The sequence below is a fragment of the Lepus europaeus genome, chromosome 10, assembly GCF_033115175.1.
Source record: "Lepus europaeus isolate LE1 chromosome 10, mLepTim1.pri, whole genome shotgun sequence".
NCBI lineage: Eukaryota > Metazoa > Chordata > Mammalia > Lagomorpha > Leporidae > Lepus > Lepus europaeus.
This window is the reverse complement of record NC_084836.1, coordinates 124,387,118-124,399,304: the sequence shown is the minus strand read 5'-3', so window position 1 is coordinate 124,399,304 and position 12,187 is coordinate 124,387,118. Positions and strand designations below refer to the sequence as shown.

The 12,187-nt window shown below is 66.2% G+C and overlaps 1 protein-coding gene across 4 annotated transcripts in view; it reads right to left on the bottom strand.

Moving 5' to 3' along the window:
• SS18L1 (SS18L1 subunit of BAF chromatin remodeling complex) overlaps positions 1-12,058 on the bottom strand; it is a 36,689-nt gene extending 24,631 nt beyond the window's left edge. For all 4 annotated transcript variants that reach the window (XM_062204447.1, XM_062204444.1, XM_062204445.1 and 1 more), the window contains exon 1: positions 11,937-12,058. In XM_062204447.1, coding sequence (XP_062060431.1) covers positions 11,937-12,005 — 69 coding nt within the window. In that variant the 5' untranslated portion in view covers positions 12,006-12,058. The remainder of the gene's footprint in view (positions 1-11,936) is intronic.
• Positions 12,059-12,187: the final 129 nt, after the last annotated feature.

The following is a 12,187-nucleotide window of genomic DNA, read 5'->3' as shown; positions in this document are numbered from 1 at the left end:
GAGGCGCCACGGAAAGGGACAGCCAGGCAGGAGAGAGGCCGGGACACTGCACTCAGGCGGACACACCCAGGGAGAAGCCCGGGGACACACAGGGCCACCACCAGCTACGGAGGCCCAAACCTGAGCAAATCTGGCACAAAAAGGCAACTGTAAAAGCTGATGGGAAAATGTCTTCACGGAGCCATGAAAAAGACGAGTGCGCCGCACAGAGAAGGCGGGAGCAGGACGGAGCACGCCTAGAACACGCCGGGCAGACAGGACCTCACGGGAGAGCAGCAGATGGAGACCGAGGGAAACGCCTCGCGAGAGCCTGAGTGCGAGAAGACGCACGGGGCCCCAGGCCCCCCCAGGCCCCGGGCCACCAGGCCACCCCAGGCCCCCAGGCCACCCCAGGCCCCAGGCCACCCCAGGCCCCCAGGCCACCCCAGGCCCCGGGCCGCCCGTCCCCCAGGCCACCCCAGGCCCCAGGCCACCCCAGGCCCCCAGGCCACCCCAGGCCCCAGGCCACCCCAGGCCCCCAGGCCACCCCAGGCCCCAGGCCACCCCAGGCCCCGGGCCGCCCGTCCCCCAGGCCACCCCAGGCCCCAGGCCACCCCAGGCCCCGGGCCGCCCGTCCCCCAGGCCACCCCGTCCCCCAGGCCACCCCAGGCCCCCAGGCCACCCCAGGCCCCCAGGCCACCCCAGGCCACCCCAGGCCCCAGGCCGCCCCAGGCCCCCAGGCCGCCCCAGGCCCCCAGGCCACCCCAGGCCACCCCAGGCCCCGGGCCGCCCGTCCCCCAGGGCTCCCGAGGAGGAAACTCAGCAGAGGCGTCCAGCACGCGTCCAGGAGTGCGCGCGGGGCCAAGGACGCCGTCCAGGAGTGCGCGCGGGGCCAAGGACGCCGTCCAGGAGTGAGCGCAGGGCCAAGGACGGGTGTCCAGGAGTGAGCGCGGGGCCAAGGACGGGCATCCAGGAGTGCGCGCGGGGCCAAGGACGGGCATCCAGGAGTGCGCGCGGGGCCAAGGACGCCGTCCAGGAGTGAGCGCGGGGCCAAGGACGCCGTCCAGGAGTGCCCGCGGGGCCAAGGACGCCGTCCAGGAGTGCACGCGGGGCCAAGGACGCCGTCCAGGAGTGCGCGCGGGGCCAAGGACGCCGTCCAGGAGTGAGCGCGGGGCCAAGGACGCCGTCCAGGAGTGCACGCGGGGCCAAGGACGCCGTCCAGGAGTGCGCGCGGGGCCAAGGACGCCGTCCAGGAGTGAGCGCGGGGCCAAGGACGCCGTCCAGGAGTGAGCGCGGGGCCAAGGACGGGGGCGTCCAGGAGTGAACGTGGGGCCGAAGGACGCGTGTACACACCCGTGGGGCCCTCACCTGGGGCAAAGGGATCCGGGCAGCCACAGAAGAGCAGAGTGCGCCTGTGGGCTGAACCCCGGCAGCACAGAGCTTCCACATAGGCCTGGAAGCTGCAGCCACAGGAGCTGTGACCTGACCCTGTGGGACGCGTGCAGGGGTGGGGACCTGACCCCGAGTGACAGGTGGAGGGGTGGGCCCTGACCCCGAGTGACAGATGGAGGGGTGGGACCTGGCCCTGAGTGACAGGTGGAGGAGTGGGGACATGACCCCGAGTGACAGGTGGAGGGCGGGGACCTGGCCCCGGGTGACAGGTGGAGGGCGGGGACCTGGCCGCGAGTGACAGGTGGAGGGGTGGGGACATGACCCTTTGGGATGTGTGCAGGGGCGGGGACCTGGCCCCGAGTGACAGGTGGAGGGGTGGGCCCTGACCCCGAGTGACAGATGGAGGGGTGGGACCTGGCCCTGAGTGACAGGTGGAGGAGTGGGGACATGACCCCGAGTGACAGGTGGAGGGCGGGGACCTGGCCCCGGGTGACAGGTGGAGGGCGGGGACCTGGCCGCGAGTGACAGGTGGAGGGGTGGGGACATGACCCTTTGGGATGTGTGCAGGGGCGGGGACCTGGCCCCGAGTGACAGGTGGAGGGCGGGGACCTGGCCCTGAGTGACAGGTGGAGGGCGGGGACCTGGCCCTGAGTGACAGGTGGAGGGGAGGTGCCCTAAGCCTGAGTCAGTTCTCTTGCAGAACACCCAGGGAGCACGCAGGCAGGAGGAGGGGACGTTCCTGGCCGTCAGGACAGGCGGAGGGCACTCTGTGACTGACCAGTATGCTGCAAAGCACACAGCCGCCCAGCCGCCGTGCGAGGGGCCCTGCCTGTGACGCCCCACGGATGCTCCGGAAGGAAGAACGCGCAGTCTGGTCCCCAGTGCAGCCGCCGCGCTCTGGTTACCGACAGGCTGCTCTCGGGGGTCAGGTGGACGGCAGGGGACAGCCGGGGAAGGTGGCGTGGGAATTCTTCCTTAGGGAGCTACAAAAGGACAAGGGCGCAAACCCCAGAACCAGGAGGCTCAAGGCCCAGGGAGACGCCAGAGGTGTCCAGGGGACGGGAGGGGCCCAGGGAGAGCGGGTCCCTGGCAGCGACTGAGAGGACACCTTTGCTGGGGACAGCCAGCGACAGGCGAGTGCCCAGACTGCCAGCTCCAGGGCGCCACCGCCCCGCCACGCCAGCCCCGGGGCTGCTCTGGGATACGGGGAGTGGGGGTGCAGGTGTGGGGGGAGGGCGCACAGAGCAAAGCCTCCCTTTCCCAGCGTCCTCTCGTGAGCCCCCAGGTCTGAAGTGGCCACTTCTGGCGCTAAGAGCAAGGGGTGTTGCTGGGAAGTGGAGGCGAGGTGGAAAAGCACCCCAACATTTAACACACGCTGTGAGCACCCCAACGTTTAACACACGCCGTGAGCACCCCAACGCTTAACACGAGCCGTGAGCACCCCAACGTTTAACACACGCCGTGAGCACCCCAACGCTTAACACACGCCGTGAACACCCCAACGCTTAACACGAGCCGTGAGCACCCCAACGCTTAACACACGCCGTGAGCACCCCAACGTTTAACACGAGCCCAGAGCACCCCAACATTTAACACACGCCGTGAGCACCCCAACGCTTAACACACGCCGTGAGCACCCCAACGTTTAACACGAGCCCAGAGCACCCCAACGTTTAACACACGCTGTGAGCACCCCAACGTTTAACACACGCCGTGAGCACCCCAACGTTTAACACGAGCCGTGAGCACCCCAACGTCTAACACGAGCCGTGAGCACCCCAACGTCTAACACGAGCCGTGAGCACCCCAACGCTTAACACGAGCCGTGAGCACCCCAACGCTTAACACACGCCGTGAGCACCCCAACGTTTAACACGAGCCCAGAGCACCCCAACATTTAACACATGCTGTGAGCACCCCAACGTTTAACACACGCCGTGAGCACCCCAACGCTTAACACGAGCCGTGAGCACCCCAACGCTTAACACACGCCGTGAGCACCCCAACATTTAACACGAGCCGTGAGCACCCCAACGTTTAACACGAGCCCAGAGCACCCCAACGCTTAACACGGGCCGTGAGCACCCCAACGTTTAACACGAGCCTGGAGCACCCCAACATTTAACACATGCTGTGAGCACCCCAACGTTTAACACACGCCGTGAGCACCCCAACATTTAACACGAGCCGTGAGCACCCCAACGCTTAACACGGGCCGTGAGCACCCCAACGCTTAACACACGCTGTGAGCACCCCAACGTTTAACACACGCCGTGAGCACCCCAACGCTTAACACGAGCCGTGAGCACCCCAACGTTTAACACACGCCGTGAGCACCCCAACATTTAACACGAGCCGTGAGCACCCCAACGCTTAACACGGGCCGTGAGCACCCCAACGTTTAACACGAGCCTGGAGCACCCCAACGTTTAACACGAGCCCAGAGCACCCCAACATTTAACACACGCTGTGAGCACCCCAACGTTTAACACACGCCGTGAGCACCCCAACGTTTAACACGAGCCCAGAGCACCCCAACATTTAACACACGCTGTGAGCACCCCAACGTTTAACACACGCCGTGAGCACCCCAACGCTTAACACGAGCCGTGAGCACCCCAACGCTTAACACACGCCGTGAGCACCCCAACGCTTAACACGAGCCCGGAGCACCCCAACGCTTAACACGAGCCGTGAGCACCCCAACGCTTAACACGAGCCCGGAGCGCCCCAACGCTTAACATGAGCCCGGAGCACCCCAACGTTTAACACACGCCGTGAGCACCCCAACGCTTAACACGAGCCGTGAGCACCCCAACGTTTAACACGAGCCCGGAGCACCCCAACGCTTAACACACGCCCTGAGCACCCCAACGCTTAACACGAGCCGTGAGCACCCCAACATTTAACACGAGCTGTGAGCACCCCAACGCTTAACACGAGCCGTGAGCACCCCAACGCTTAACACAAGCCGTGAGCGCCCCAACGCTTAACACGAGCCCGGAGCGCCCCAATGTTTAACCCGAGCCGTGAGCACCCCAACGTTTAACACACGCCGTGAGCACCCCAACGCTTAACACGAGCCCGGAGCACCCCAACGCTTAACACGAGCCGTGAGCACCCCAACGTTTAACACGAGCCCCGAGCACCCCAACGCTTAACACACGCCGTGAGCACCCCAACGCTTAACACGAGCCGTGAGCACCCCAACGCTTAACACACGCCGTGAGCACCCCAACGCTTAACACGAGCCCCGAGCACCCCAACGCTTAACACGAGCCGTGAGCACCCCAACGCTTAACACGAGCCGTGAGCACCCCAACGCTTAACAGGAGCCCGGAGCGCCCCAACGCTTAACAGGAGCCCGGAGCACCCCAACGCTTAACACGAGCCCGGAGCACCCCAACGTTTAACACGAGCCCGGAGCACCCCAACGCTTAACACGAGCCGTGAGCACCCCAACGCTTAACACGAGCCCGGAGCGCCCCAACGCTTAACAGGAGCCCGGAGCACCCCAACGCTTAACACGAGCCGTGAGCACCCCAACGCTTAACACGAGCCCGGAGCACCCCAACGTTTAACACGAGCCCGGAGCAGCCTCTGATTCTTGACTTTAAAAACTGGTTTGTTGAAGGGCGGAGTGAGAGGCGGATCTCCACTCACTGGTTCACTCCCCAAACGCTCACAACGGCTGGGCTCATCTGTGTCTCCCACGTGGGTGCAGGGCCCCAGCACCTGGGCCGTCCTCCGCCGCTCCCCCAGGCTCATTAGCAGGGAGCTGGCTCAGAAGCAGAGTGGCTGGGACTCAAACCTGCGGCCTGGCTGGGTGCCCACTGCGCCCCATTCTGATTCTTTACCTGCAAGGTCCGTGTGGGGGTGGAACCCAGGGTCATGAAGGCAGGAGCGGTCGGTCCTTCCCCCCACCCCCCACCGGGCGGTCACCATGGCAACCCACCAGACTTGGCAGTCAGGGCTGACAAAGGATGAGGGGCTTGGGGGGGCTCCACTGCTGGAGCCACAGGTGGAGTCCTGATCGTGGGGGTGGGGGAGTGAGGTCCACACAGGAGCGACTGGGGTCCCGGCACCCAGAGCACGAACAACACGCCTGGGACCACCAGGTAGAAACCTTGACCAGGACCTCTGAGGGGGCGGTACTGCTCCCCGGGAGCGGGGCGGGGGGGTCCTAGGAGCTCCACCTGCTGCCGCCTTTCGTTTAAATGGAAAAAGGCCTGGGTGTGGGAAGCCAGACAGTCCCCTGCCTCGCCTGTGCCTGCTCCCCCGGCGCCCTGCTTCCAGAAGCATCCATGCCGCGTGTGCGCACGTTCCCTCCCCACTCTGCACGTGCACACACGCTGTCCCCACGGCCTCAGGAGCCCCTCGGCTGATGTCCTGGAGCTGTCTGGTGCCAGCACTCGCACAACCAGCCCACCGCAGCGTTCCCCCGTTCCAGAGGATCCCGCAGAGTGGTCGCTCACCTCCCACGGAGGCGTGAAGGGTCCTCAGGGCCGCGTGCACTGCTCCACACGCATGTGGACACGCGTGTGAGACGAGTTCGTCCAAGGCAGACATCGCTAATTCATCGGGGCTCTTTCCCACTGAGCCCAGCCGGAGTCTCAGTCCCTCCCCCAGCCCGGGGCCGGACCTACCACGGGAAGTCGGGGCCTCTGAACACCTGGCCACCTGCACACCTCACGGGGGCTGGGTCTGAAGACAGCGCCAGGGCATCGTGGCACAGCGGATTCAACCTCTGCTCGAGACGTCCACAGCCCACACCGAGGGCTGCTTCAAGAACTCGCTGGCCTGCTTCTGGTCCAGCCCTGCTGCTGTACCCGGGAGGGCAGCGGATGGCCCAGGGCGCCTGCTCCAGCCCCTGCTGCTGTACCGGGAGGGCAGCGGATGGCCCAGGGCGCCTGGTCCAGCCCCTGCTGCTGTACCCGGAGGGCAGCGGATGGCCCAGGGCGCCTGGTCCAGCCCCTGCTGCTGTACCGGGAGGGCAGCGGATGGCCCAGGGCGCCTGGATTCAGCCTGGCCCGGCCCAGCCCAGGCCAACACCTGCCCGACTTTCAGATGCCAACCCGGACCAGCAGCAAGTGGAGCCTCCCTTCCCCTCGGTGACAGTGACGGCAGCTCCTCCTGCCTCCTGGCGCTCACCACTGCCCGCCTCGCTCCGTCCAGCAGCTGCCTTTTCTTCCTCACACGGCCTGGGACGCCCGCGATTGGGAATGGAGCCGCCACCTCCTGCCCACACGCCACAGAGATTCTGGCTCGTTCCCTCCCTCTCCAGGGCCGATGGAAAGGCTGAAGAGGGTGCAGCGCGGCACCGTGCAGACAGCGCCTCATTCTAGAAGTCGAGAGGACCCAGGCTCAGCCAGCTTGTGGAAGTCACCATCCCCAGGATAAGAACCCTCAGCCCTGGGCGGAGGCTGGCTGGGCAGAGAGACCCAAACAGGCCAGACCCCGCCTGGTCTGCGGCCAGTCAGAACCAGACCCACCGTGCAGGAGCCCTCCTCCCAAGGACGGCAACAGCACCTTTCCCCCAGTTCCTCTGACTTCTCCTTCGTGGGCCGTGGACCAGGCACTGACGCCCGGCTTGACGTCTTCCTAGGCCCTAGGGGACTCACATGACAGCGCACCTGCCCCCCGACCACTGGTGCACAGGGGCTGTGGCGGTGACGCCCACTCTTCAGTCCTGCACCTGCCGGGGTAGCCAAGGCGCCCCCAGTGCCTGCACTGGGGATCCCAGGGAAGCTGCCCTGACTCCAGGGACACACAGGGAGGTGTCCAGGTCCTGACCCACTGGCCCCAGGGACAGGCTGGGGAAAAGGGGCTGGAGGGAGCCATGAGACAGGCACCAAGGGGACCACCAGGGACTGAGCCTCCCTCAGGCCTCCCCTCTGCCCCCCAGAGGTGGGGGGGGGATGTCCCCTCATCCTGGTCATTGGGCTGGCCCTTGGCTGGCCAAGGAGACAGTGTCCACCGGAGCACACTGTCCTTGGAGAGGACAGGGGTACGGGCAGACCGGCACCGCGCCTCCCTCCACGCGTGCCCCTCTGCAGGCCCTGCGGATCTGGGCAGCACTGGGAGAACACTGGCCTTGGAGTGACCAGCAGGAAGACCACTGGGCAGAGTGGACGGCTGCCTGGCTGTGCCGTTCCCTGCTGGACTCGCAGGGCTGCTCACGTTCAGGGCAGCCCTGCTCCTGACACAGATGGCTCGGCAGGTTGCGCTGCTGACACCAGCATCCCACACCGGCTCCAGTCCCGGCCCCGGCTGCTCCACTGCTGACCCAGCTCCCTGCGATGCATCTGGTGAAGTAGCAGCCGATGGCCCAAGTCCTTGGGCCCCTGCCACCCTGTGGGAGACCCAGGTGGAGCTCCTGGCATCAGCTGGGCCAGTCCTGACCACTTGAGGAGTGAATCAGATGGAAGATCTCTCTCCCTCTCCCCATGATTCCGCCTTCCAAATAAATAAATCTTCAAACAAAATGGCAGGGCTGTCGCTATGGTGTAGCGGGTAAAGCTGCCGCCTGCAGTGCCGGCATCCCACATGGGTGCTGGTTGGAGTCCCGGCTGCTCTACTTCTCTGCTATGGCCTGGGCAAGCAGTGGAAGATGGCCCAAGTCCTTGGGCCCCTGCACCTGCGTGGGAGACCCAGGGGAAGCTCCTGGCTCCTGGCTTCAGATCAGTGCAGCTCCGGCCATTGCAGCCAATTAGGGAGTGAACCAGTGGATGGAAGACCTCTCTCTCTCTCTCCTCTCTCTGTGTAACTCTTTCAAGTGAATAAATAAATCTTAAAAAAAAAAAAAAAAAAAACCAAAACAAAACCAGCAGAGAAGCCAACCAAGGGCCAGCCCAGCGCCTAGGATGAGGGAACGTCTCCCCCTCCCCATCTCTGGCAGGCTCCCGGGGAGGGGGGGTCTCTGCCCACGGGGAGAAGCACTCTCAGCAGTGATGGCTGAAAAGCTACTCACTGACCACTCTTCCCTGGGGGTGGGGGCCTCGGTGTTCCTGAGCCATCTGTCCCTCTGATTTCACACATGGCCGACCCGAACCCAACCCACCGCTCCCTGGATCTGCGTGTGCTCAAGACAGCAAGTGCCAGGCCGGAGGAGAGCCCCGGCACCGCTGCCTGCCTCGGGCCCACCCCCGGGGCCATCGTGCACCCGACCCCCTTGTACCTTGGAGCAAAGGACACTGGGCAAGGCCGGCCCAGTGTGACCACTCCCTGGCTCCTGGGCCTGCACAGCGCCCACCTTGCCGGCCTCGTCCTCCTCCCTGGCTCCTGGGCCTGCGCAGCGCCCGCCTTGCCGGCCTCGTCTTCCTCCAGCAGCCCCAGCCCGGCCCTTCCATCTCCTCTGAACACCACAGCTTCCCCCGCACTGCTCCCCAGCAGATGGACAGACGTCCAGCAGATGGACAGACACCATTCCTGCTCTCTAATCAAGGGAACAGGGAAGTCAACTCCAACAGCGAGAACACATTTACCCTGAACTACTGTGCGGCAAACGGCAAGGAGGCACCTGGGCCCCACCCAAGGATGGCGCCCGGGGTCCCCTGCCCTGCACCCAGCTCAGGTGCCAGTCACAGCCCCACCTTGCCCTGGTGGTCAGCAATGCATCACTGGGCACCATGGACCCCAACCTGCAGAGATCAAGGATGGCCACCCCCTCCACCTCACGGTCCCTGGCACCGTCACAGCCCCCGCGGTTCTTGCCAAGACACCATCTTCGCTGCCCCTCACCCAGCACACAGTCGGTCACCATGAGCTACACTTGCCCAGCTCAGAGCAGCTCTCCCCGGCCGTCCACCCAGGGGCCCCTGCACCTGCTCCATGCAGGCCACGCTTGGACCACTCAGAACCCCCTCAGCTGCCAGACTTCCTGCTCTGTGCCGTGGGGGTCCTTCTCTGGACCTCCTCTCCACTCCACACCCGCTGCTGGGGGTCCAGCTGTGTGTCCCAAATTGGCAAGGTGTCCACGTCTTAAAGTCCAAATGGGTCCTCTGCGGGGGGCACCAGGTGTGGACGACGTCACACTGGATGACGCTGTAAGTCCGAGGCCAGGTGTTGTCACAGGAAGCAGGGGACACGGACACAGAGAACGCCGAGGAAGAGGCAGCTACAGCCGGGAGCCGCGGCCCCGCAGCCACGATTCCCCTCCCGGGCCTCCTGAAGGCGCCGGGACCGCATGTGTGGTCACTTGCCGGTGCTCGCGGTGTGCTGATGTGTCAGCTCACCCCACGCCGCTCCCGGGGACAGGACCAGGGCTGCAGAAGTCCCAGTGCCAGGCCGGGGTCAGCCACTCGGGGCCCAGGCAATGTCTCACAGCTCGTGACAGCCAGGGCGGGGGGCAGGGGCCGGGGCTTCACAGCTGCACAGACAGCCTGCAGACCCCTGCCCGGACATGCTGAGGACCGCTTGTGCGCATCCCCCCACCTCCAGGCAGGCTTTGGAGGGGTCCCCGGCTTTTCTCGGTGCCTGCGACACAAGCTTCTGGCAGCCACGGTGGCCCCACGCACGTTTCACATCCTAGGCGCTCAGTCACAGGCCCCTGGGGTACACACGCACCGTCGAGACGCAAAGGCTGCCCCGCGGCTCGCGGGCACGGACAGCCTGACGTGAAGGCCTGTTTCCCAGGGCCGCTGCCCATCGCCCTCCTTCCGCCCTGAGGTCTGCGGCCAGCAATGCTCACTCCCCTGCTACCTGTGGGGTCTGCGCAGTTTCACTGGGAGGTGGGTGCAAAGCACAGAGGATCAGGCGCACGCTGAAGCCAACGGTGGCTGTGGGAGCAGGGTGTGGGGCCGGTGCTGTGGCACAGCGGGTAAAGCCGCCACCTGCAGTGCCGGCATCCCACATGGGCACAGGTTTGAATCCCAGCTGCTCCACTTCCGATCCAGCTCTCTGCTGTGGCCTGGAAAAGCAGTAGAAGATGGCCCAAGTGCTTGGGCCCCTGCACCCACATGGGAGACCCGGAGGAAGTTCCTGGCTCCTGGCTTCAGATCAGTGCAGCTGTGGCCTCCTGGGTAGTGAACCAGCGGATGGAAGACTGTCTCTCTCTCTCTCTGCCTCTCTATAAGTCTGCCTTTCAAATAAATAAATAAAATGAATCCTTATTAAAAAAAAAAAGCCAGGGCGTCAGGACACCCCCGGGACTCGTGCCTGGCGCTCTGCTGAGCCAAAGGCCGCGCGATCCGGCACCGTCCACGGCATCCACTCACGCCACGTCCACGGCACTCAGCTTTCCTGTGCTTCAGCCTCCTCAGCTACACAGGGGGCGCTAATTAAACGGAGAACGCGGTGAGGACGGGCAAAGCCCGGGCCAGGCGTCGTGGCTCAGCAGGCTGGGTGCTGTCAGCGTCCTGCTGGCACATGGTGGAGAGGCTGTGAAGGGTGGCCCCGGGGCTTGGAGACCTGGACAGAGCTGGCCCCGGGGCTTGGAGACCCGGACGGAGCTGCAGGCTCCCGGTGCCCACCTGGCCCAGCCCTCGCCCGATGGAGAATCTTCCCCCACGCGGGGGGCTGGTGCTATGGTGCTGTGGGTTAAACCCCCGGCCTGCAGTGCCGGCTTCCCATAGGAGCGCCAGTTCCAGTCCTGGCTGCGGCACTTCTGAGCTAACTCTCTGCTGGGACAGCAACGGAACAACGCCCACGTCCTTGGGCCCCGCACCCACGGAACTGACTCAGATAAAGCCCCAGGCTCCGGCCGCTCCGGCCATCTGGGGACTGGACCAGCGGGTGGAAGACCTCTCCCTCTCCCTCTCTGTAACTGTGCTTCAAATAAGTCTCAAAGAGAAAGCGCATATTAAGAGATTCGCGAAGCTCTCGAACAGCACCTGCGACTCCGCCCCCTCGGAGGCTCGCGTCCGTCAGCATCCCCGGCTCGGCACTGCCCAAGGCCCCCCACTCGTGACAAGCCCGTGGCGACAAGGTCGGTCTCCATCTTGGTGACAGCCCGAGGACCACGTCCCCAGAGGCGGGCGCACCCCTCCCGGCGAACCCACAGAGTCCAGCACAGGGACCCACGCAGCCGCGCGAGGCGCCGGGCGCGTGCAGAGGGGCGCGGCGGACGCCAGCTTCCTTCCGTGTCTGTCGGCGGGGAAGCCGAGAACGGAACGTCCCCGCTCCCCGCACTCACGCAGCGGCGCGGGGCTGCACAGCACAGCCCGGGGTTCCCGGGCGCGGGGGACCCGCGTGCGCTGCGGGGAGCCCAAGCCCCGCGCCGCGTCCTTTGTGCCCCGGGGGCTCGCGCCTCGCCCAGGGGCGTCCTCGAAGCCGGCCTGCACCCCGTCGTGCGTGGCCAGCGGCGCTCGGGACCCGGACCCCCGACACGGGCGCCGCCGCCGCCGCCGCCCCCTCCTCCCGAGCGGCCGACGCCACGCGCCCTCGCCCGCGCCCGAGGGTCTCCGCGCGCCTCCGGCAGCGTGGGCGTGGGCCCCCGGGGGAGCGCCGCGGCGGACGGCGGGCGCGGGGCCGCCCGGCTGCGCCCCGGCTTTGTTCGCGCCCCGCGCCCGCGGCTGCCCGCGCCCCGGCCCGCGCGTGCCCGCACCTCGCGCCCCGGCCCGCCGCACCTTCTGAATGGTCTGCTGCGTGACCTCCCCTTTGCCCCTCGGCCGGGCGGACGCGAAGGCCACGGACATTGCGGCGACGCGGGGCTCAGCCCGTGACCATCAGGGCTCATTCCCCGGCTGCGCTCGGCCGCCCGGAGAGCTCATTCTCCGCAGTCGCCGGGGGCGGGAGGCGTGGGGGGCGCCGCGCCGTGGGCTCGCCCGCCGCGCCGCCCCGCGCGCGCCGCCGCGCCCGCCGCGCCGCCGCCCGCCGC